The sequence below is a fragment of the Polyodon spathula genome, chromosome 9 (genome assembly GCF_017654505.1).
Source record: "Polyodon spathula isolate WHYD16114869_AA chromosome 9, ASM1765450v1, whole genome shotgun sequence".
Taxonomy (NCBI): domain Eukaryota; kingdom Metazoa; phylum Chordata; class Actinopteri; order Acipenseriformes; family Polyodontidae; genus Polyodon; species Polyodon spathula.
The window spans coordinates 1,756,042-1,783,187 of NC_054542.1; the positions used below are offsets into that span (position 1 = coordinate 1,756,042).

Genomic DNA, 27,146 nt, shown 5'->3' on the forward strand with positions numbered 1-27,146 from the left:
TAAAATTTATCGGGTACCTGGCTTGTGGTAAACCATAGCTGGTGCCAACTCCAACCCGGGGCAAGCTGTACACAACTTTCTTCACTGTTGCCTGATCGGGAAAGTTGAACATAACAGAAGCTGCGGGAACAAAAAGGAAGAGGAAATTATGTAATGTATGTAAGAGTTTGGAAAAAAGAAAATAGTACTGTAGGCTAGGTAGGCTGATCAAATATTAGTGGGACATACTTCTGTTGGCCATGAACACTTCCAAAGCAGTGTTCTGGAGAAGGTATCTCCTGGAGAACACCGCTCGGATCTCGCTGAACATCCATTTTCCATGTAGGCCTTCTGAGTATGACAGGACCTGGAAACAACAAAAGCGCAGGCCATTTTAACAGTCCTCCCCAAAAAAAGCAACCCAGAACCCAGCCAGACTGTTTTCATTTTTATTTTGGTCCAAGTATTAAACTCCTCCTTAGCTCTTAAATTAACAGATATGCTGCTACATTTGCCCCCCCCAAAAAAAAAAACCCACAGATGATGAGTGAAAAGCAGTGTGGGTGACAACACTAAAACAAAGTATTAAAAAAAAAACAGGCACTATCCAAATAGGCACTTTAGCAGATCAGATCTTTAATAACCATTTATGTCAAACACGATGACACATGGATTCTCGTGAAACTGTTCTCTGCACATGAAAACAGTATTTTGGGGACTTCTACGAGAAACGAGAAACAGCACAAGAATCTAACTGGGCCTTATGCGGGGCTAATTTAAATATGGCCATCCTTCCCCCTTTCCTTCATTTGCATAGCGTCCGGGGAAAAGTAGGTGTTCCCAGGAAAATTAGAGCTTTACACGTAAACGTCAAAAGGTACCATGTCCATGTTTATTTCATGAGACAAAAATTTCTCGAGAAAAAGCAAATACTTTTCACTTGTAAATGCAAATGTACAAAAAAATACATCACAGTATCTAAAACTGCTTAATGATTAACTGTTTTACATTACAGTAGCTGGTCTCGTTCGCTTTGTTGTTGCTGCATTTTCGTCAGGTGAAACTGGAGGAAGCGCTTTGTAACTGCACAATGAAGACAGACTGATTTGCGCATGCGAGAATAAAAACCTGCGGGCTATGACGGATAATCAAATAAATCGTAACATTAAAGAGATGGGCTTTGTATCAGAAAACTGGTGACGGAGTCGGAAATCACGTGTGACGGGTAAGTGCATTAATTTATATATATATATATATATATATATATATATATATATATATATATATATATATATATATATATATATATATATATATATAAAGGGGGATTGATTTTATTCTTAATACAAGGACAGTAAAACGTGTCTGACGTGTATCTGTGTGTTGTATATCCCAGTGCTGACTGTACAAACAAAAGTTTGTTTTATCAGAATAGAAAGAAATGTTTATGCAACACTTATCATACATTATAGTCTCTGGGACTACACAGACTATTAAACCAACGAATACCGTTTTAATAAAGGGACTGGCATATGTATAGAGAGACAGCCCAAAGCAGGTTGTAATTTATTTTTAATTTTTAATAAGAGTTTTATGAATTTCCATTCTTCCTTTTTAATTTCATATACATAAATATATATTACTGATTCAATGCTGTAAAACATTACAACAACAACCTTAAGTTAAAAAAAAAAAAGAAAAAAATACTGACAGGTTTGAAAACATTTGCATATTTCTGAAGTACTGTGTGGTAAAAATAATGAAATCCTAGAACGCAGACAGCTTGATACATACAGTATCAAAGTAATAAAAGAATGCTGTGGGCATTATTTTAACATGGAATCTCATAATTGTGTTGCTGTATAATTTACACATTTCCCACTACAGTTTGTCACATACCGGTACTTTAAATTTCCCACTACAGACAGTCATACTTGATTTAAAAAAATAAATAAATAAATTGTGATGCAAACAATTACTGTCATCAGCAGACGCCCCTAATGCGGGAACATATGCTTGCTTTGGAACACTCATTATAGTTCTAAAAAAGAACAATGTTTATATACAGTACAGTATGTACCCCAGATGGAATTCATTTTGGAGATCACATATGATTTTGCATGTGTGTCGGTCATTTAGTTCATTTAACCCTTGATGTCTACTCTGGAGTTACATGTATACATCAATCATTAACAACTGTAAATATATTAGTGCAGCCATACAGTAAGTGATAGAAAGGAAACAGAAATGTTAAGTCACATTCTGCCCTTTAACATGGCATGTTACAACAGAGTGTCTTCTGCATAAACAGGTTCAACATTATTAATAAGGAACAACATGTAATTGATGTTTAGTAACCTATGCATTTATATAGAAAGAGACTATGGGTGCAGTAACAGCAGTAATGAGCAACTCATTTCAAAGACACAGCTGATGTTTTCTAGGGAGAAATCCCTGCTATATAGTGCTTATGCTGTACTGTATATATGCCCTTTCTTTGCAGATCTGGCTTTGGTTTGTTTTTCCGAAGCAGGTTATAAACCTTGAGGTCACTTCAAGAATAGAAAAAAAAGCCAGTTATTGTTACACAGGTACATAGCTCAGACACATCAGGGCTTGCGTGGGAAATCAAGTGTGCTTAACTGACAAGTGAAAATAATCCCTTTCCCTTCTCTATTTGCTCCCTGAGAGCTGCATAAAAAGGACCAATGGAGAGACTCCTGCTCCTCTCTGGTCAGGGTCATGCTTTTCAAACTTAATCAAGGATGTGTTAAAAAAAAAAAAAAAAAAAAAGATGAAAGTCCCTCAACCTTCACATATGAGAGAGAGAGCAGGAGAAGCATTGGAAGTGAAGTGAGATGTTCCTCAGAGGAAGGTTCAATCGGGTGGTAATGCTCATTTAGAATGGTGACAGTCTGTAGTAGTGAAGCCTGGCCAGGCTGCTTTCATTTCTCCCCGGAATAGCTCTTTCCCAGCTTTCTGCAGCACATCAAAGTCTCTGGAGCTCAATTAAAACTGGATTATGTTGAAGTGCTCTATCTGTGGGACTGGGCTATCATTAACACTTTTCTCTAAGTAATACTCCTGATGACAGTTACTCATCCCGACTCAAACAGTTGTCATAGAGACAGTGGCTTAAAGAAACAAAAAACAAACAGGGAAAAGGTAAATGTAAGTGTTTCTCGAAATAAAAGAAATAAAAATGCTTAGTACTGGCTGGGTGGATATGTGTGAGGAAAAAGAAGCCATCCTGCACCACCAAAATACTCGCAAGGACCCAGGGAGACAAGTCTTGCACTATTCACATTTCCTCTGAATATTCATTTCATTTTTTGCAGAGATACTTTTGCAGGCTTACACTGTCAGAGCGCCTTATGTAGCCAGAAGCCAGTTTCCTGCTGTGACCTGTAGTGCAGGTTTGGTGTTTTAGTTCCAGGTCAATGAACACACACACAGATTGTCAAATAATTTAACACTTTCAGCACTGCGTATAAAGAAAGACAGCACTTCAGCGGTAATTTTAACTGTTTCAGTATTTTGTAATATTTTCAGTGATTACAAAAAACGCCTGTCCTAAAAAAAAAAAAAAAAAACTTGATTGATAAGAAATACCTTTGAAAGTGAAAGCAGAAAAAAGACAATTAGCATGTACAATTTCATGCACATAGTGCACTCACATTTGTATTACATATATTGATTGGTTTCATAGATTTTGTACATAATACATACGTATTTTCATAATATTATATACTATAAAAAGATACAATTTTTACTCATGTATTACACAACAGCATATTTCTTTTTCAAATAGTATTGTAATAATAATGATACAAAAAACTAGGAAGAATGCAGTATTTCACATATGTAGTTGTCTGGCATTTCCCTTATCATAACCTGCTCTGTTGGGAAAGCTCTTGTTTGGATTTCTGAAACAGCAACAAGGCTGCCAGCACAAAGTGCAGGCCAAAGGGGCAGCAAAGAAAAACGTGTCAGATTTTAAAACAGCATAGATCAAAAATTTGTCAAAACAACAAAGCTTTGGTTTAAACCAACAACCAGGGCCCCCCTAGACCCTGGTCCTTGACAAAGCACAGCCCTCATTTTTTGAAGCCCAGCTGTAAAAAATGCCATTTAATGAACCTGTCTGGTGAAGCTGTCCCCATCCTGTCAGACATGTCAGGGAGTGACAAGCACTGGGGACAGGCCGCCTCCAGTCATAGACAAGCCTGCCAGCTGGAGACTTCAGCCCCAATCTAATCACACCACCAGAAAATAATGTGCACGTTTCTTTAGGCTTGTCAGGATGGGCTTGGAAAAGAAAAGATGGCTGCACTGCCTTTTGTTTCAGTTGTATAAGAGATTTGCGCGCTGTAATTAAAAGGAACCACTGGCACATGTGCTTCATGCTGTTCAAAATTATAAACACCCCACATGGAGATAATGTAATTTTTTTTCTTTATAACACGGAGATAGACATGACAGGGTCAGGCTTTATTGTGCCTGGAAAATATCAGATGTTGAAAATATTGTGACAAACGCGATTAGAAACTACTTGCAGGTGATGCCAGCATGTTATGTTGTGCTTCTGTCATTAGCATTTGGAAACCACTAAAAAGCATACATTAGACTCAGTAAGTGCTTCCTTTAGAGAAATAAATCATTTTGATACAGAGTTTAACCATTTTAATATTTAAAGAAAACCACTTAACTATAGCAAAAGGCTATTTTGTATTAGAGATAGGGGAAAATACACTCTCAATTTGGATGCTGCATTTTTGCAAGCAATCCCTTTCCATGGAAAATGTTCCTGGAATAATGATCTCACCATGGCCCAAGCTGCATGACTGATATATTTATACAGGGATCTTAAAGCAGCTGAAACTTGCTATGATCACACCTGCTTCATTTCATTTTTAGTTCATGAGAAAAATAAACAAAATATAAAATTAAGAACATCTTAGATGTATCCCTATTGCATAAAACAATTTCAGTAAACATTACTAGCAAGAAGAGCAATGCTGAATTTGTTTTATAACGGTTGCCCTGCAGCACAATGTTGTATTTTTGTAATCTTATTTTGCTGTATGCTGCAGAAGCATCAGCCTCAAGGAATAAACAGCACAACAATCACGCATTTGCAGCATCTAATTTCCAACTGAAATGAAGCAAATTAAGTCACGCATGATAAATGTGAGATACCTTTATTTATCAGGTCTAAAGACTAGTTAATAAGAAACAAATAAAGGCAGGCTAGCGCTCCGACCAAGCACACTGCAGTACTTCCATGTGTGGACAACCGCACAGAACAACGTTTTGTTACAAGGCATAGCAGCACTCACATGACATCATCCCCCAAACTACCTTCTCAAACCAAAGTAATATAGCATGCTGATTTTCAAACCGAGTATATTTTTACCTCATAAAATGGTGGACCCAGCACTCTTAGGAGATGCCAGTGCTGCTACTGTACACCAGGCTGTTTACACAAGATACTGTATAATACAATTGGCTTGTCTTTTCACTTAGGCAGCAGAATACAAGAGTATAATCTGGTTGTTTACTGATAGTCCAGAACTTCTGGTTTGTGTTCAGCTTAGCATCTTATTTTCACTAAAGGTGTTGCATTTTTAACCTGGAAGACGTATTTGTAAAAATAAAAATCGACTGACCAGAGCAGGAATCGAACCTGAGACTCTGTTGGGCAGGCGGTACAAGTAATGACAAGGTGAATGACAACGGACTGCCCTTTCCGAGATGGGACCCTGTCATTCGCTTATTCAATGGTACTATTAATGTTATACTAGTTTACACCTTTAATTCATCTAAGCTCTGTCCCCGATCTCAATTTTAACTCAAAGAAACAAATGTCTTTTTTTGCAAACTAACTAGATTTGTTCTCATGTTACCCTTTAGTTCAGCTTTCAAAATATTAATCTAATTTCCATTACACTAGACATATACACATATTTGCTGCATCCACAGCCATGTCAACTAAAAGTACTCATGAAGCTTGCTCCTCGACAACAACAGCGGATATGGGATATGGGCTCTCCTTGATCTATTCCACCTTTTGTTTTCATTTAAAAGCTGTTTTCCCAACTGCAATACAATTTTTGCCCAGGCAGGTACTTCCAATATACTCAACTAGATGTAGACTACTTAGGATTAGGGTTAGCAAGAGGAAAACAAGGTTTATAAGATTTTGAAGAAATATAAGAAATAACAGATAAATGACATGGGAATATTATTTTGTCAAAATTAAAACAAAACATCAACATATCTGAAAAACAATACTGGTAAATTAATATTTAACAAGATTTTTTTTTTGGTATTCCAACCCTTTTCATATGATTTTCTAATATAATATCTGAATATGGGTTTGAAGATCAAGTCAACAATGCACAAATGGTTCACTAAACTCTATAGTCACACACTGTACAACAAAGGCACATAAACATTATGTGCTAAAAAAAACAACAACTGAAAAACAACATTTAAAAAAAACATCTTTTTAGTTTGGGCAGTAATCCTTTTTCGGTCTCTTTCACATTTAGATTTAAAGTATTACTTTATTTCAAAGGAATGATTCCATCTGCATTAAGACATGTGGTAGCAGCTATGAAACATACTGTGAAATTCTAAATTTAAAAGTCCTTTTGGAGAATTATACTTCTGTATTTCCTGTTTCAAAAATCCTATATCTCAACTTTATTAAAGTAGCTCCCTCCTAATACAGGTATTGGATAAATAAGATTCAGATTTGCATAATCAGTGTCACTATACATTTAGGATCCAGTCATACTCAGGCAAGATCACACTGTTGTGGTGCTCTGGCAAAACCAGTGTGATAAATGGATAAATGTGAATTGCTAATACTGCACAAATCATGCCTTGAAATGTCCAGCCAATTTTGTCAATAAAAGTCATGCACATCAGTGTGGGTGTACTGTATATATTTAAACAAACCCCCCCCCCCCACCAAACACTAAAACTTCTATTGTCAGAATATTTTCTTTGAAGTGGATATAGGGGAAATTGGTTGAAATACCTTTAAAATGCTTAAAAACCTTTGAAATCCCCCCCCCCCCCATATTTTACATTGTATATTTTATCAATTCTGTGCATATACAGTATATCCTTTCAAGTATTATTTGGCTTGGGTTAAAGTTGTGTCGTCATGGCTCAATTAGGACTAGAATAGAGCAGGTTCTTAATCTGGAAGCCAAGGGAGTCTTAATCCACTGCAACACTGCCTTGGCCAGTTTAATGGCTGACTGATAACTTACAATGAATCCATAATTAATGTCTGTAAAATTCATTTGGAAATCAAACTGAATGCCCCCATGTTAGCTCAAATCTCATGCACCTTACTGTGTGGCCCCTCTCTATCTGAGCAAATAGTGCCGATCAGGTTTGATTATCAATTCAACGAACCCAACTTACTCAGCTACTGCCCCAGTTTAAAAAGAAAAGACAGTAGAAATCAAGTACATTAACAGTGGAGGCATCTGTGCCCTTCATACTATGGGCTGCATTCATAAGTTGCTTAAAAATGACTAAATTCAATGCTATTTTTCCCTATCTTATCCTTTGTTGCTTAAGCATTAATGCCAGACCAAGCAGTTTTAACCAGTTACAGTATAACCTGTAATTGGCAATGGCAATAGTTAGGTGTCACAAGTCAAAGACAAGGTCATGTATCTACAAGTATTGACTGTTGTGGGTGAATTTCATGCTATTATAACTTGTTGTGTGTGTATAAAGTCATTTTTTGTTAAAGCAAGTTTCAAGACTCCAGTGTCTTGTTTGATAATGGTATATCTTGATATAGCAGGAGTGCTACTTAAACTGATTGTACCTCAGTTAAACTGACTGACTCTACAGAGGCAGGAAGCTATGGTATGATATCTAATTGGCAGTTGTGCTTTTCCTTTTTAAATTAAGGAGTTCTATTACAAGATGAGAACAGCAGCATAATAATGTAAGAGTTTTGTTAAGTACAGTTTTGAATAAAAAAAAAAAATTAAATTATTGACTATAACCAAAACAAGTTTGATAATCTGTTCCAACTGAAATAGTGTTAATAATGCATTAACACCAGTCTGCAAACTTTGCACATCTCTCTGCACAGTGCACTGGTGGTTACTGTCTGTCACCATATTGGGTTAATGTCCTCTTACTGGATGTGATCACAGTTAGTTAAGGTATTTTGCAATCAACTGGCTGTGCTCTACAATCAGATCTTTATTATATATACTGTATTACTTTCAACAACAGATTTATCTGAAACTGATATTAGTGTCTGCCTTCTGCCATGTGATGAGACATGTGGGGCCACACCACCTCAAAGGGGAAGTATAGGAGGATGGAAACTACTACAGTATCATGTCACATGGGGAGGGGTGTTTCTTATGAAGTGGCTGGACAGTTTATTTTCCGCACTATGGATAGATGGACAATTAATGACAGATAAGAAGCAGATGGATAAATACGCTTGTGAAAGGCAGGCAGCCAGAGACAGAGAGACAGACAGATAGACAAGCAGGCAGGCAGGATCTGGGTCAAGCACCAGCTGTTCCAGGCTTTGCTTGCTAATTTTGCACTTTGGGCCCTGCTCAGGGACTTTTTGTGGCTTTCCAGTGTGAGACATCTGAAATACACCCTGTCTGTGACGTGCTCCCCCTGGCAGGCACCTGAAATGTAGTTGGTGAGCCATTTAAAATTATGGAAATTTCAGGGGAGCAGAGAGCAAGCAGCACAGAAATGGGGCTGATGAGCAATGAGCGCTTCACCCGTCCTCAATTAATCTTGTCTCTCTACCTTTGCTTTTGCTTTCCCTCTACATGGAGGTAATAATGACACCCTCATCCATTATCCTTTTATCCCTGTTACTCACGTGAAATTGCTTAATAATATGTTACAGATTTGTCTCCCCTCGCATAATTCTTCCTGTCATTTGCAGTATATCATCCGGCAAACATACAGCCCACTTTCGCCGGACGCTCTTTGAAGATTATTGTCGGTGACACCTTCGGGATGCATTCAGAATCTAGAGCATCATTTTCAGCATAAAGTGGAATTATACTGATTTATCTGTCATTGCCAAAAGCACAACAAGCCATTCAGTGCTAATGCAAAGGTAAAAGAGGTTCTTATCATGCTGTAGGAATGAGCGCTTGTACATGTATGCTAATGAGGCCCTTTTGTAGTTAGATAAACCCCCCCGGCTGAAAGAGGACTCACATAGGCGGCTGCTAATCTGCGTTTGAGTGCAGTGGATAATTTGTAGTTTATCCTCTTGTAATTATATAGTTTAAACCTTTTTACTATTGCTAATCCTGAGTCATGTGGAAATGCTGCCTGCGTTAACTGAGTGATGCAAGGAACCTTTCATTAAGAGAGAATATTATTGATGTTATTGCTCAGACTATATATATTTTTATCCTTCAACAGACTAATGGCGGACACTCAGCTCAAACACAAAAAGAGCTTAAGCTGCTCAGCTTTAGCTCCCCTTGCTCATCGAGAGATCAGTAATGAACAAACGAGTGGGTTTCCCTGCCTTAGGTGGCATTCCAGAGGGACCCAGGGCAATCTAGCGTGCTTGCCAAATCTGACAACACATGACAAGCTGGTTGGCGTGCAGTAATTTGACTAATTATACCGGATTACAGCATATTAATGCAAGCTGTTTTCTTGAGGGTTAATGACCTGCTGACTGGCTTTCTACAAAAACCCCAATGCAGAGTTTAAAAAAAAAAAAAAAAAAAAAAAAAAACACACCAAAAAAACTACCTTCTGATCAGCAAATGAGTATATCACACTGCACACCAGAGCACTGCTACAGACATGTTGTCTTCTATGAACCCTCCAGACTAGTCCAAGTTTTTACCTCAGGGGGTTCTCTCATAATAAATGAAGCATCCTTTTATTGTGCAACCAAGGGAGGATGTGTGAGAAGCAGGATAAAAGAAAAACATATAAAAATACATGCATTTTGTTTTTTATTTCCTGAAAGAGATAGAAAATCCAAAACCAACATTAAATTACTGCCCAAAGAGTTTCCTTATAGATTATTATATCAACAACTGAATGATACATTATTTTAAATTTCTTTAAAATACATTTTAAAAGAACAAAAAGTTGCACAGCAGGGAAAGTAGCATTCCATTCATCTTGGCACAAAATGAATTAAGTAATAATAATAATAATAATAATAATAATAATAATAATACATTCAGTTATAGCTCACAGGCATCTTTTTCACCATTTAGAACATTGTACAAAAAATGACCTAATTATTATAATCTGGGCCATTTTATTGACATAATATAAAACACATGCAATGTATATTTTAATGCCACTATATTCAAAGATATGCTCTGTAAATGTATATATTGGCCTTTCAAAATAGAAGGAAAAAATATATAATAGATGTAATTCAGTATCAGCCTCAACAGATTATATCTAAATATTCAAATTATCAAAAAGCCAATGAGAATGCAGTAAATGTTGTTGTATCAATGACTTACCCTTATATAATTTTAAGTAACTGCTGGAATAAAAAAATGCATGAGATTTATTTATTTTTTACAAAAAATCCACACAAAGAAAGATAAGGTGCTGTTGTGGGTTTTTTTAATGCAGAGGGGTTGTTCCAGTAGTAGGTTCCCTATTGTACTAAATCAATTTTAACACAAAAGAAAATAGCTACATACATTATTTGTGTCTAGCATTCTGCTCTTAACACTGTAATAATAGTCTTAAGAGCTGCATTATAACGAGAGAATACCAAAGAGGCTTACAGCAGAGTTTCATGAAATGTTTAGGCTGTGGTTTCAAGAGGGCTGCTTGATGAAAGAAAGTAAGCTGCACAACGTGCTTCTGGGAGTCTTAACCCTTATTGTACAGAAGTCACATCAAATTAATACTGAGGGCCATTTACAGCCTTTATTCTTGAAAGCTTTTGAAAAGGGATTAAAGTATGGAAACTCACAAAATACTAAAAGCACCTATTAACCATTATGGCTTTCCCCACCTTGTTCTTTTTTAAATCACTTATATGTGCTGTGGAGGAATAAAAGCTTTTTAGCAAGGTCAAAGACATACAATGACACTACTTTAAACAGAACTTCAGCCTTAGTAGAAACTTAGTAGATACAGACAATATAAATACTCCCTGGTGGGTGTTATATATCAAGTATAAAAGGCGCAGAGCAACTTCAAAAGATACAGCGGTAGTGAAAAAAAAAAAAATAGGTTTATTTATAGCACTTCAAATATAATGCATGAAAAATACATACAGTTAAAATTACTTTTACTATTTTTTAATTTTTAAATGATACATTCCACAAATAATTTAGGTCGGATAACCACAAGCAGAATGAAATTGTTAATAACAGTTAACTAAAATAACTGATGTGATATATGGGAAAAAGTGGGTGTATATTCTTCAACTTCATAGCTGTATGCTAAACATAACGGCTGCTCTCGGGAAGCTGGTCAGGTGATGGCAAACGGCTGTCAAAAAAGCAAGTCCCATAAGCGTGTAAATGATCTAACGAAGCTCCTTCAAAAGGTGCCGTATAGCGTTTTATGGAAATAGAGGTAAATAGCGGTGCTTTCATTTCTAACCTTCTGCTGACTGCACACACACATACAGCCAATTCCCTGCAGAGCGTGTGCTAAATTTATCGTGAACAGGAGAGCAGCACAAAGTTAGCAGCAACTACATTTTGTGTGTACTGTCAATGGGGAGAGAGAAGAAAATCTGCTAGGTGTCATCAGTTTGTAAAATAATGAGTGCTCAAGAGGTTTCTGACTTCATGTCTTCCCAAGCCCACTCGGCCAATAACAATAAGCTGCTAGGAGAGGAGAGTGGGTAAGGAGAGCTGTTCCTTGCAGACTCCAGGAAGCACCTGTAACCCCCAAACAGTGATACACCAGCTGATCCTACAAGACAGAAGGCCTACAAGACAATGGCAAATGTTGTTTCTAGCCCACTGTGCCTCCCATTGGAGCTGAGGGTTAGACCACATGGAAGATGACAGCTTTGTGTCTGTCCCATCCCCACCTCCCCCCAATAACGTCCCACACAAAACAGCCTCACAGCTAATGCTGGAAACCTAAAGCATCAAGTTCCCTTAATTTGACCTTTGTTAAACCCCTAATTGGATTGAGAATAGCTTGAAAAGCAGGCATAGTGTATTCAACTGAGCTTTTCAAAAGTCTGTAGAGCTGAAAGCCTGTACTCTGTAGCGAAAAACTAGACATAGACCCACAAGTAAAAAATAAATTCAATGAACTGCCTTAAAGAGGTAAATATGTGATATTTTTCTATTATGGAGATGCATGATCTAATGTCATGAGCTTAAAAAGAAAGGAACGCAGCTGTAACGCAACTAGTGCTGCATTATACTGTGCATTCAGAGCCTTAATGGTGTTAAAATGGCTACAACTACTGCTTTATTCAAGAGGAACAAAGGTCCAGAGCTCTTTGCTCAACACTGTTTGAACACAAACTGTCTGAAGAGGCAGCCTTCATTTGTCCTCCCTGAACTCAAAAAGGTCATTTGTGCTTCGAAGAAACCGCTCAGTAGTTCAACTATGCACCAACGTCTGTTGGGGAAACATAGCTATTCTTTGTATAAGGAAACTAGCTTTCTTCAAATAATAACCTCCCCACCCAAAAACAATTAAAAAAAAAAAATCCAGCAAGAATGTGGAGACAAGAGGTTCTATAAAAAAGATAGGTGTAAAACATGCCGTAATTACAGAATCTCAAATTACTTCATAGCCCTGAGGCAAAGAAAATGAGAGCAGTGCTTTGACAAAAGGGAATAGCAAATAAGCAAACAAAAATGGCTCAAATGTGTAAATTAGCAAGAAAAATGAGACAGAAAAGCAGCTTTCCTCCACTATTATTCATCACACGAGAATAGAGCAGCTGAACATGATCAAGGGAGCTTTGGAGTAGTAAGGCAGGCATCAACATAGAAACGAAGCCAGAGTGGCAGCTTCCCACTTTCTAGTCAATCATTCATTATACAGTGAAGTGCTCTTGAGAAGTGCCTCTTATACTTGACCTATCATATTACTTCTTCTGTAAACGCATAATCCCTGCTTGTTAGGTAGTGTCAACACTAGCATTCATTCATGGTGGTAGATCTTTTGTGTGAAGACACCTTGGAAGCACTGCCAAAACCAGGGAATTGACACCATAATAAAACTGATTGAATTTCAACCAGGTAGAACAGAAACCTGTGTTTCCCCCCCATTCTTTTTTCTTTTTTTTTTAAATAGTGCTTAAGACAGAAAAAAACCCCCAAAAAACTTTCACCTGCCCTGCAGAATTCTGTTTCCTACCCCACATGCAGAATAACATGAAAACAAACAAAAACACTGATATTATGTTATTTATATAGAGGGGAAATAGCTCGGATGCAGAGCATTTTCAGTGTGTACAGAGGCTTGGGTTGGAATCCTCTACATTTTCCATGTGAATATTTTGGTAGACATTGTATCAATTAAATATAATGAGACAATGGGCCCTGTAGTTCATTAATATGCACACAAACAACAGTGTGCCGGAGAAAAAGAGTAAACAAAAACAGACAAACAAAAAAATCCCTTGAAGTTAGTGAGAGAAAATACATTCTGGTAAGTCTATATACATTTTTGTTCACCTTATTAATGTCTTTTTTTGTATAATCCTTATTTTTATGAATGTTGCTTTGCCCCTCATTTACTGAACAGCGGTTGGTTTAGAAACAGCCGTATGATTTGTGGTGGTCTGACAGAAAGCCTGCAATCAGAATTAAAGAAGCTGGTTAACTCTATAATCACCCTGCATACAAGCTCATCTACTCAACTGACCAGAACAGGATGGAAAAGCACATTCGCTGGATGCAGGGTTAACATGTTACACTACAGAAACATATCTGAATTAGTGGGGGGCATTGCAATCTGCAGAACTTTGGTAAATGGGTTGATCTCGCAATCAGCACAGAAAGAAAGCGCTTGGATATTTACCACATCTGTTTAAGTTAAAAGGAGAATCAGAACATATTCTTGTCTGAAATTTCCCTTTCTTTATTTTATTAAAGATACCAAAATATTCTGCCTTAATTATAGGACCATAACTAATCAAAGTAGACAAAACGGCTCCATGTGAACAGCTCCAGCCTTTGTCTAACATGTATTCTTTAAATATCTACCATCACAAATTTCTACGAACAGTGTTAGCTAACTATATGTAAAGATTTCCTGGAGCATTTTGTATTGCAACCTTTCCAACCGAGACAAACACCACAAAGGGATTTTATAACCTGCATTTCTATGTGTCAGCCCATCATGTACAGTATAAAGGTGTTATGGATTAGGGCAATGGACTGGTCATCTCTTGACACTGTGTACCAATAAGATCACAATAAATGTTCCACAGCGCATACAATACGTTATTTTTATAACATTGTGCTTGTTGTTCATAAAAGGAATCAACACTATTTGACCAAATTAAATCATGGACAAATCTCTTAAAACTCATATCATTGTTTAAAAAAATTAAAATAAAATGTATTCAGAATAAATTATTGCAGCAGTTTAAAATAAGTGTTTTGTTTTACTGTTTCTATAAAAATGGAAATTGTAAAAAAATAATAATAATAATTGAGACACAGAAGAATAAGAACATTAATTTAAGTCAGTAGTATGTGTAATATTTGCAGAGTAATTGAATAACACCAGCTAAAGTAAAATGAACACTTGAGAGGTATGCATATAAATCACAATATGAACAAGCCGGGTTCCTAAGTTTCATTAGTACAAATTACCTCTCAATATGCTGGACTGAATGCACACGTGTGAACTGGGAATGGCACACAACAGAGCAGGCAACTTATGAACTCCCACAAACAATATAGAGAGTCCATAAAACAACTGCCTGGCGCACTTTGATTCATGGGAAGACACCGCCTATTGCACAGACCACCAGATGACACAGATGGGGCAAAACCAAACAAAAAAAGAGCTTCTTTTGTACAAAAGTGGGACCTCTTTCAAAACCCATTCATGCAACAAATTGAGGAAATCTGTGCATGAAACACAACAGTGTGGCCCCTTTATTAGCAAGCCCCACGTCACAGTAAGCGAAATCAAATTTATGTTTTTGTAAAAAGGCGGCTGCTGCTGCTGTCGCTGCATGGAACACTTAGGTAGGCAGTGTAATGGAATAAAACGAACAGAAAAATACACTGATGTTTCCCTAAAAAAAAAAAATATATATATATATATATATATATATATATATATATATTAATTTTTGTGACTACACTTAGATGTGATGTAATGTAATGTAGCAGCACATAGAAATACACACATTGTTTGTATTAGAAAACTAAGATGTGCTAAAGCCATACAAAATGCATTCAAATTGTGTTTTTTTTTTTTAACTAGAAAGTTTATTTAAGGGCTGTAATGTTCTATGGATATGACAGTCAACTCTTTGGTCTCATAGACTTGATGCCTGAGACAGAAATCTGCAAAAATGTGACTAAAAATGAATGCATATTTGTTCTGAAAAACAAGGCATATAAGTTACTTCTGTTATAGAAAACTCCCATATTAATGGCAAAACCTCTTACTGTTAGCAATACATAACCTAAATACCCTGTAAAACTGTAAGCTTATTTGTTTGTTTTTACATCTGAAAATGCAAAACCAAAAACTGGCACTTCAATACACATTGAGGCCTAAAGTTCCTAGAATCAATTTCTATATCCAGTTTTTTTATGGTGTTTTACTTAAAATTATGAATTAAAAGAAATAACAAAATAAAAAAACAAGCTGATTTTGTTATAATGAAGCTGACCTTTATTAAAAAAAAAAAAACACAGAACAATGATTTTACGATTTTCTTTTAGTGTAATACTTGTAAATTTAGTAAAACAACCTCCCAAGTAATAATATTGTTTTTTTTTTATGGTGTTGTTTAAGTACAAGCCATTATTACTGGTCTTCATACTTTGCGATGCCACAATATAAAAGATACGGCACTCTGGCCTGCTTTCTGAGCAGCCTGCACGCATAGCAATCTGCATAGTGAGACATTTGTCATCATTAGCTAAAGCAGTGGCAGTTGGCACCCGGCACCCGCAGTCTCAGATCTCAAGGAGTGGCAATTATGAACCCTTCATTCTTTATTTGGGCTACATGGCCTAATTTTATCACAGGGTTTGGAAGCAGCATTTCATTATTCACAACAAGAGCCTGAGAATGCAAGGTTATTTGTTTATTTGTGTTTTGGCAGTAACATGTCTTTGATTTTATTAGGGTACTAAACGTCTTTTCATATTCCAGGTATTACAATGTTGGCAAACAATTCAGCCAAAGACAGGGCAGACAGCTGTTCAATTATTTTGTAAAAAAAAAAAAAAAAAAAAAAATATCTAAATTTTGCTTAACGTTGCCATAAAAAAACTAAAAAGAAAAAAAAAAAACGAGATAACCCACAAACATGTATGCATGTATTTATTTCAGAAATGTGTATTATGGTAATATGAAGCAAGGACAGAAAAAGAAAATTCAATTGTGGATTCTCAAGTTTAAATTTGAAAAAAAAAGTCAAGTACATTCAGATTCTAATAACAGGTCATTTATTTTTTAATGTAGAATACACCCAAACTATAGCTAGTGTATATCTCTCTGAAACAGTAAACACTGAATTCCAAGGTGGGTTTAATAGCAAACAAAACAAAAGAACGTGCAAGTAATTCCTTTGTAAGCCACTTGAGCAGAATAACAAATATAATGAAAATTACACCACAGTCCTACAAACTGCTTAAGATATTGGACTTTACTAGTACCATTAAATTGATGAAGCCCCACTTAGTCAACCGCTATAAAATGAGGCAAAGTGTAAGTGTGCCATTTTAAGCTGCAACACTGCTAGCTTGTGATACAGGCAGGGAAATCTATCACTGTCTGCAGCACGTAATCCTCTTGCTTTGAAAACATCAAGCATATTACTAATTTTCTGCATTATTATGTAAACCAGTTTTTGCAAATAAAACTAAATTGTATTAATGTTAAATCTATGCAAATGCATGCAGTCATTTATCAGGAAAGCTGACAAGCATTCCATATTGGAGGGGGGGGGGGGGTGCTTCTAGAATGGAGGCAATTAATTAATTTTCTTTTCCCTTCTTCTGTCTTGAGGCACAAAAGTTATCCATCCAGTTAAAACAGCAAATGAAATAAAGGTTGTTTTTTTCTCCATTTAAACACATATGGCATTTGCCTGCAAAACTGATCACCACAAGGTTTGCGGATGCCCCTGGCTAAATTGCACACTGGCAGATACACTCAGGGGAGAACTGTGCTAATGCAGCATGGAGAGGAAAACAAATGAAAATACACAACGTTTGAAAAAAAAAAAAAATAATACATTTGAAGCAGCTTCCCTACAGAGAACATATTGCTTAAAATAATAATAATAAAGATAAGAAATGGTATGCTTGCATCACTGCATCTTAGAGAATAACAAATCTTTTTTTTTTTTTTTTTTTTTTACATATATATTTTTTTGCCCAGCATGAGATTATTTTTCAGGTTCTGATATAATCTTTGCAAGGCGCAAAATTGCACAGTGACAGGTTTATAAAACACATCCTTTGTCCTCTGTTGAAAATAACTGAGAAAGATACTTCTTTCTTGTAAATGAGCAGTGTGACCTAATAGGGGCAGAGCTTGATTGCTTTTGTATCGACTAAAATAGCAAATTCTACCTTCTTCGGTGAAAATCCAATGGCCATCGGACATTTTCTCCAGCAACAAAAGTGAATTACATGGAAATGACCTAATTCATCAGCAAGTAATGGGATTATTAACACAGAGCAGAGAATGACTATTATTACATTTAATTCACATTTTTAACAGTAAAGACAAGACAAGATACTTTGTATCAGCTAATACATTCTCTTAGGAAATAACTGAACCTAACATCAACTTTTACATCCTTCCTTCACTGTACCACACATATAAGAAAGAAAACAGAGAGGATGCAGTTTTACAGTCAGTATTCAGGTCAGACAATAGTGGTTGGAGCTATAAGGCCTGTGACATTGGGTGTGAATCTAAACCAGTGGGATTAGATTGTTACTTACTTGTTTGTACCTCAATATAATTCCAGTTTATATTTTTCAGCACTGTGTGATATTTCTAGGCAATATAATGTCTATTATAATTGTGTCCGTCTGTCTGCATTTTGTTTACGCTATTGAAAAAAATGAAAAGAAAACTCCAAATGCACTTACACCTCTCCACTGGGCATGCCCAATACAATAAACACAACTAACTAAATAAATAAATATATAAATAATACCTTACTGTAACTACGCATTTACTTGCACCCCTGGCTTCAAAGCACACAAACCTTCTTTGTAAGTACTTTTTAACTAATGTGATAGGGAGCGGGAAAAAAACAAAGCTGAATACTGAAGGGCTTCCAAGAGGTTAGAATGTTGTATAAAAACAGCAGGAGGTTTCACAACAAGCCACCACTATTCCCTTACAGAATGAGTACGTTATGACATACATACAGTATACATACATACATACTTAATTGGCATCACCTCTACCTTGATATTTTTTCTGCAGATAGATTAGACTAGGAAACAGACCCAGATTTAAACTGGTTAGACATCTGGTAAGTGAAAACTGATCAGAAACAGCTTCAGCTTTATTCTCAAGGTCAACACCGGGGTATTTTGGTTGTCTGAATGTTTAAAAGATGAAGACGTAAGGTGAGTGGTGCAATGATAGAGCTGTAGCTGACCCACTACAGATGCCTTAGATTACGAGGTGATAATCCCTTCAGAAATCACTCTCCTCTCACGGTATGGGAGGAAAAAAATACTCACACAGCAGGAAAGCTGTGGCGCAAAAACATTTATCTGATATCAGTGTTTGAAAGAGAAACCGAACAATGTCTGGTTTTAATAAAGTTGAATACCTGCTGAGAAAACGGAATACAATCTTTTAAAAATTGTAAAATGCCTTTTGCTCATTATTTGCAGGAAATTCTCAACTGTATTATAAAAAACTGCAAAAAGAAAACATAAAAAAATGAACGCCATTTTCAAAATGAAATAGTTTTTTCATACAAAATTGTCTTAAAACCAAAATGTAATTTATACAATTTTCACGAAAGCAAAATACAACTCCAAATGTTACAGAACTAGTAAAACACACCCCATAAGGTTAATTTGGTAACTTAGACGTGTGCTTGAGTTGTAAGTGTCAGTTTTGCAAGACTTAAAGTTTGGTTTTCCATTAAAAAAAAAAAAAAAAAAAACGGCAATTGCATTTTGGTTTGAAAAATCTGTCCCATATTGTTTTAGATAATTTCTCCTGAATCAAATGTACCAGTAAAATAGGTGGCCATACATGAGGGAGAAAAAAAAAAAAACTATATTTTAATAATTATGAATTGATTAACAAGTTTCGTTTATATGTCCTCATTGTGACCCTGAGAAAGGTTAGGATTACCAGTACTTGTGGTTGAGTTTAACACACTGTACTGATCCTCTATAATGTACTGCAATGCTTTAATTCACATAAGGAAACGCCAGACCACTCAGTTCTGTCATCCAAATTCATTTTGATTTTTGAAATGAACAACACATGTGTGTTTCAAGGAGGTTACAGTTTTATTTCTTCAAAAGGCACCTCCGGAACTATGAAATCATACTCCGGGAACAAGGTTCCTAGTACTTAAGTTTATATTTTGTGACACTTAAAGCAAACAGACTGCCAATATCTGTCTTCAGTATCTCTAGAGTAGGAAAAGACATGTATTGCAGTTGGCAAGATGATGGGGAGAAAGCAGCTCAGGTGCATTAGAAGAAAAAAAAATAAGACCCTATGCAATCTGATGCATTCAATGAACCTTCAAACCTACTCCTCAAACACAGTTAAATAATTGAATATACTCAATTTTGGATGCGTCAGCGTTTTTCTACTGCAGTATACAGATATTAAAAACAAATGAAGGATTTCTGCACTTTACTGCAACTACGTAGGGGACATAACAAGACTGCAGGAATAATGCAGCAGCTCTAAAACCTGTATGTATTTTTTAATGAATTTGAGTAGTCTCTCTATCCCTAGGAAAAGGAGCTTCATGTATATTAAAACGACAAGGCAAGATGCATTTAAATATTTCACAAGATGCAATCTGCTTTGAATCACTTAAATGTTGAGCTGTTCAAATTAACTCAACAAGTTAGATATTGGGCTATGTTATAATGGTCTAAACAGCCCTATTGCTATTTAGTTTGGCCCTTTGTGTAGCAGGGTAATCTCTAACAGGGAAGACAAGTTTCCTTAATGTATTTGTGTCTGTACATAGTACGTAAACTGCCATAGGGCCCTATTTGAATGATTTAAATTATGATTTACCATTATCCATACCATTAAAATGGGGCTCAGTGTGTTCTATAATCCTTGACTTTGTTCTATAAAGGTGACTTTGATGCACTCAGAACTACTAAAATGAGATTAAGGTGCAATATTATGTCTTGTTTAAATGTGCTAAACAAATTGCACTTTTAAGAATTCGCAATACCTGATGAAGGACATCACCGTGTAGAGCATTCAATGCTCATGTGACATCTACAACTGTCTTTTCAGCTGAAATCAGCTTATGCCATAAATACAAATTGTTCTGCATTTATCAATTGTGAGTTTTGACCATCATAACCTGGTTAGTCTTCTTTAACATTTAGTATAGCTTTGGGTGCACTTTTAAAAAAATAAATAAATAAATAAAAATGATTATAGCATAATAAGTAACATTCACTTCACACATGATGACTTTCACAATCTGCTCCTAACAAACAATCTATTTCTAAAATAAAAAAATACATATTTTACACCAAACACATTCGTACTTTTTATTTGTGTTTATCTGAGTTTTGATTTCTGAATTTTCAAATAAAAAATAATCTAATTTATGATTTTGATATTTAGGTAATGGCATCTCTGCGCAGTGTTGCACCTATAGAAATCGTATCATAAAAGTGTTAAACAAAGAAAAGCATGTTCTTTTGAAGGCAAGTATTCTAAGGCACTTCAAAATACTTGCCATGTCAGAAGCATTGGTTTATTATTATTATTATTATTATTATTATTATTATTATTATTATAATTATAATAATAATAATAATAATAATATAATAATAATAATAATAATAATAATAATAATATAATAATAATAATAAACAACTTCATTCTGAAACAAGTGCAAAGGCAAATACATTTTTTAGCTGAATAAAAAAAGTCAGTAGTATACATTTACAACATTTAGTTGCAGGAAGGAGCAGTCAAGAGTTGTTTCTTGATGTATACAATTAAAATGGTTTTATTCCTCTGAGAAGCTGTGTCTTTGCCTTTGTGCTTGCTTCTAAATTTGGTCCATATTAAAGTCTACCCATAATAAAATTAACGTAAAACAATAATGCTGCTACTACAACTAAGTAATTTCCTGCTAGTTTTTATATTTCTACTTGAAATACTGGGACATGTTTTTAACTTGTTTCAGATCGTGTACATCTTAACAAGGGCTGACAACAGTGTGCCAGTAAAACCAAATATATTTTACCTGCAATTTCAGGTACGTGCCTTTAAAGTAAGATGATAATGGTCGCGAAAGGACTGCTACTCTATTGTCGTTTTGAATACAGAAATACGCGTATTTGACTTGAAAAACGTCTTAACCCATGCAAGCTTGAATATGAACATTAATTTCAATAAAGTTTTGAATTAAAAAAAAAAACAAAAAAAACACGGTAGCCTACTTCACTAAAGTAGAAGGGTTTTTGTTGTTTTGAAATACCACTGCTTCAAATTATTACTATCACTTAATAACAGTCACCCAATTGTATTTAGGTTGGTGTTGAACTTAAAGATTAAGAAGCAGGGTTCTGAAAAATATTACCCCTGCCCACGTGTGGCTATAACTGTTTAATAACACACCTGCGATTGTTCTTTTCATTGTTAACATCGTGAAACTTTTTAAACTTCTGAAGTCTGTTTCAAAGCTCTTTAAAATGGCCGCTCCAGTGCACTGATAGTGTAAGGATTACTGCCCACATTGTCAAACAGGTAACGCAGCAATAATGATCCATGATGTGGTACTGAACAGACAAGCATGAGCACTTGTTATGTTTATTTTTTAAATCTCTCTTCCTGCAGAGATAGCGAACAGACCTCAAACACAAGTGCACTAGCGCGGCCATTTTGAAAAAAAACTTTGACAGACTAAAGAGTTAAGTGTAAAAAGTTGCCAGGATTTTTACAATGAAAAGAAAAATTACAGGTACATTATTTACAGTTTTAGCAATACGTGGGGACGTGTACGGTATATTTTTCGGAACCATTTAACCCGTTCATGGCCTCCCAGGAACGTTATCCTGCTAACTTCCCTTATTTAAAAAACAAACAAATAAATAAAGGTCTGGTTCTCAATTAATAGAGAACACGCATTCAATAGTTCAGAAAATATCTATCTATCTTATCTATATATCTACCTATCTATCTATCTAGAAAAAAAAATAAGTGTTTCAGTTACCTTTTAAATATAGACTTAAATAAGATCCTCGGCAATAAAAATCCATTTGCAACCATTTACTTTAAACCGACGGTACGTTTGATGATTCCACAAACGGAGACAAGTAAAAATCATACCGGTCAATGCCAATTTATTAATATGCACTAAATATTCCGAGGGCATTATTCAGTAATATCCGCTTACTGTATTATACTAAAATCTGTTTTTTATTTTCCCAAAGTTTTTTTTCTTTTAATTTCGTAATTAAAAAAATGAAGTTGCTTTCTTTTTAAAAGCTAATGTTACTGAAGCAAAAAAAAAAGTAACCTATTTGTTGTAACCGAAACACAGTTAAAACCTGCAAAGCACACGTAACGACATAGTCCTACTTGATGTACATCATAACTAAAATAATTGCTATTTTTCAAAACTCGGGTGGATAAAGTGTATATGTGATCAAAGAATGAAAAAGATATGTTTGGTTATGCATAAATAATTCCGTTATCTATCCCGATATCGGCTACACAAAGTAGGGTACTAAAAATAACAAGGGATTTTTATAAAAAGCCTCAAACATTTCTTAAAGATTGTATTTTTTCATATTTTTGTCACTGCGTCAACAATACATTCACAGAACCTAAACAGATCAGGTATATTTCAGCGTAACGTATAATCACCACTGTAACATCTTAATATCAAGATTATATAACAAACGTATTCAAAAGATTGTACATTACACTACACAAAACACGCACAAAATATACAATTCGAAACACCGCAAAGTCCCCAAATTTGTACATTAGCTAACTGAAATCCATGGATGGTGATATATATTCACAAAGCCGGGCACTGTAACAGATAAAATAGCCAACTGTTTCTTCTTTTGAATAGCCTCAATGTAGCCTTTAACTTACCCACAGTTTTGAAATTATATATATACATACATACCGGCTTTATTAAAAGCACACCTATTTATGGAAGCGATTTACCACAGCAGCACACTCCACTATCGTGAAAATATAATAAAACAATTATCTGCTTTAAAGGCAAAATTTAAAACACCTTTTTTCTTATCAAAATGATACAGACCATGCAGATGTTTTGAAACATCAAAAACAACGATTCCATTTCAGAATACAGACTATACTTTTCTGCCAATTTAAAAATATTTTCGGAAATAATATACAGCAAATATACAACCTAACCATATTAAGTATACCTTTACTAAAGCTAATCGGATTTGCACACTTTTAAGGATTAAATATCAATTTTCTTAACCAGCTTCACTGATGCAAACTATAACTCATTTTAAATTCACCTGCCTGAATACTACAGAAATTAAAAATGCTTAATCCTGCTACAGTATCTATCAATAAATGCTCTAAAATAAAACAATACGTGGAGACATTCTTCTTGGTTTTCCCAATGTGTACTCCCCCTGTCCGATAGACTCCTACCTTTAGTTTTGGTTCTATAAAAACCAGGGATTAATTAGTTGTCTATAAAGTAAAGGCAATGACGATTCCAATGGCTATTGGATGTCCCCCCTCCTGGTCCTGCCTTTATAATTTCCACACGAGTGCATCTGGGCTCTTATACACACTCTTATACACAGCCTCCTTCAACACACACACACACACACAAGGCATCCTGCACTTTTACATCCATCTGATTACCACCTCGGCAGCAGCGATTACAGAAAACATACATAAATAACAAGGGTTTGTTTTGACTACTGGGAGCTGCGCAGTGTTTGATTTCAGCCTCTGCTAATGTTGTAACGGACTTTTTTTTTATATTATTAAATACAACTCCAAACTGAAGGACTTACTTTTTAAACCAGCGCACTTTAAGAGCTGATGATACAGATTAAGGGATTTGCAATACTCGTGCTGTAAGCACAAGTGATCTTCTATCAGCTGTTAACGTTTTTGTTCTTTTTTAAAAATATAAGATAGCTTACTTCTCTAAAATTGGCTCCTGTACAAACAGCCGCGTTGGATCCGTCGGCTTACTGCGAGACTCCGGTGTACAATCCGGATCTCTGCCCAAATATGATCGCAGCTCAGGCCAAGCTTGTGTACCACCTGAACAAATACTACAACGAAAAATGTCAGTCCCGGAAAGGTGCTATCTCCAAGAACATCAGAGAGGTGTGCAAGGTGGTGTCAGACGTTTTAAAGGAGGTCGAGGTTCAGGAACCACGGTTCATCAGCTCACTGAACGAGATGGAAAACCGCTTCGAGGGTCTGGAGGTCATTTCCCCTTCCGAATTTGAGGTAGTCCTCTACCTTAACCAGATGGGTGTTTTCAACTTTGTGGATGACGGTTCATTACCAGGATGCGCAGTCTTAAAACTCAGCGATGGCCGAAAAAGAAGCATGTCCCTTTGGGTCGAGTTCATCACCGCTTCTGGATACCTTTCTGCCCGCAAGATCAGGTCTCGGTTTCAAACCTTAGTGGCACAGGCTGTAGATAAATGCAGCTATAGGGACGTGGTAAAGATGGTTGCAGACACCAGCGAAGTTAGATTACGCATCAGAGACAGATACGTGGTTCAGATCACCCCGGCTTTCAAGTGCACGGGGATATGGCCAAGGAGCGCTGCCCACTGGCCACTACCCCACATCCCGTGGCCGGGACCCAATAGGGTGGCGGAGGTAAAGGCTGAAGGGTTTAACCTCTTGTCTAAAGAATGCTACTCTTTAAACGGGAAACAGAGCTCGGCAGAGAGCGATGCCTGGGTCTTACAATTCGCAGAAGCCGAGAATCGGCTCCTCATGGGCGGCTGCAGGAAGAAATGCCTCTCCGTTCTAAAGACTTTGCGCGACCGCCACTTGGAACTGCCTGGGCAGCCACTTAACAATTATCACATGAAAACTTTGGTCTCGTATGAGTGTGAAAAACATCCCAGGGAATCGGACTGGGACGAGTCCTGCCTTGGGGACCGTCTTAACGGCATTTTACTACAGCTGATCTCCTGTCTGCAGTGCAGGAGGTGCCCGCATTATTTTTTGCCCAGTTTAGACCTGTTTCAGGGAAAACCACATTCAGGCCTGGAGAATGCGGCCAAACAGACTTGGCGATTGGCAAGAGAAATTCTTACCAACCCCAAAAGCTTGGAAAAACTTTGAGGACAAAAATACTAAGAGATCTAACTCGTGATGCTTGTTTGAAGGCCTATATTAAGTTTGCTAATCCAGGACTCCTCGGACAAAATTAGTTTCTACATTGTTTTTATTAGTGGTATAACAAACACTGCTTCAGACTGATCCGTGGATATATACATATATTTTTACATTTTGAAGCTATCGTCAATTACGTGCTTTTAGCAAGTCTAAATATGCTTATTATTATTGCTGTTGAAAAAAAAAAAAATGAAACAAAATGAAAATCCAGACGCAAACCACGGATACAGGAATCGTTTTCACCTTTAATTTAATTTCGTTTTTGTTAATTTCTACATTACGTTATCTTAATGGAAGTGCCCACGGATATATAAAGCCTAAATATTATTTCATTTTATTTTTAATATTCCCCTAACTTTTTTTTTCTCTTTTAATTTGAGCCTTGGAAAGGAACTATTGTACATTTTTCTACTGTATATATAGATTGTGGTTCCAGTGGTTTGAAATTGTGGATGTTAATGTTTTGTGACTTGTGAATAGAAGTTTTAAATTCCATCTATTTATGGATATTTCGGGACTTTTCTGCTAGAGAAGAAACAATATAAGGTAGATTTCATCATTTGTATTTTTTTCTCCGTTTACTGTCATTTGAGAAGTTGTCTAATTTTAAAAGTTTACATTTTGATGGTACTGTTTGTTCAAATGTATAACATTCCATAAATATACTTGAATTGTTATTTAAAATATATTCGAACATTTTGTTTTTGATTCTGCTTACATGAACGCTTGAGTATTAAAATATATTTGAAAATGCACTTGAAATACACTGGAAATATAACATTTTGTGATTTAGATTTTTTTTTTTTCATACCTGTCCCTGAATTTAATTAAAGAGCTAATAAAATAAAATAAAATAAAAAACTCAAAATATGAAATGTGTCCTAACATGGTTTATTTGGTAATCGTAATTTGGTCCACATGGGTTAATTTCAGAATTTTTCAATTTCATATTGACATAATGTATCATTTATAATTGCAGTATTTCTTACATTAAAATACATAAATGTGTTTTTCTTTGATATGCTCAAAAGGACAGCTATTGCTCACCAGTTGCTTATACTACTGTAATGGGGCCTACTGCAATACTCATTATATATGCACTTTTAAAATATTCGAAATAAAGTTGTATTCATACAATAAAATAACAAGCATGTTGTGAAACTAACACGGAAGGAAATACACCTAACAATCTTTATTTCTGACTATTAAATACAATTGTAAAAATAATGTAAATGGCATATCGCTGTTTTTTTGTTTTGTTTGTACGGGTTATTTAAAATATGTGTCTTATTAATGGTTTACTTTAAATGTTTTATTTCCCCTTTTCTCCTATAGTCAGGTTTTACTATGGTGCTGGGTCAAACTAGTAATAG

General features: G+C 35.7%; 2 protein-coding genes across 2 annotated transcripts in view; one reads left to right on the plus strand and one right to left on the minus strand.

Moving 5' to 3' along the window:
* Nucleotides 1-27,146, minus strand: part of nbeaa (neurobeachin a) — a 270,715-nt gene that overhangs the window by 32,277 nt on the left and 211,292 nt on the right. Inside the window, exons 35-36 of the mRNA XM_041260057.1 lie at nucleotides 229-346; nucleotides 18-120 (exon numbers count right to left, since the gene is read on the minus strand). Coding sequence (XP_041115991.1) covers nucleotides 18-120; nucleotides 229-346 — 221 coding nt within the window. The remainder of the gene's footprint in view (nucleotides 1-17; nucleotides 121-228; nucleotides 347-27,146) is intronic.
* On the plus strand, nucleotides 24,187-26,977 carry LOC121321375 (putative nucleotidyltransferase MAB21L1). Its single transcript, XM_041260300.1, has one exon. It carries the CDS (start codon nucleotides 24,640-24,642, stop codon nucleotides 25,717-25,719), a length of 1,080 nt encoding a protein of 359 aa, XP_041116234.1. The 5' UTR covers nucleotides 24,187-24,639; the 3' UTR covers nucleotides 25,720-26,977.

What these genes read in the sequence shown, in the direction of transcription:
- LOC121321375 (XM_041260300.1), top strand. Translation starts at nt 24,640, where the DNA reads ATGATCGCAGCTCAGGCCAAGCTTGTGTACCACCTGAACAAATACTAC.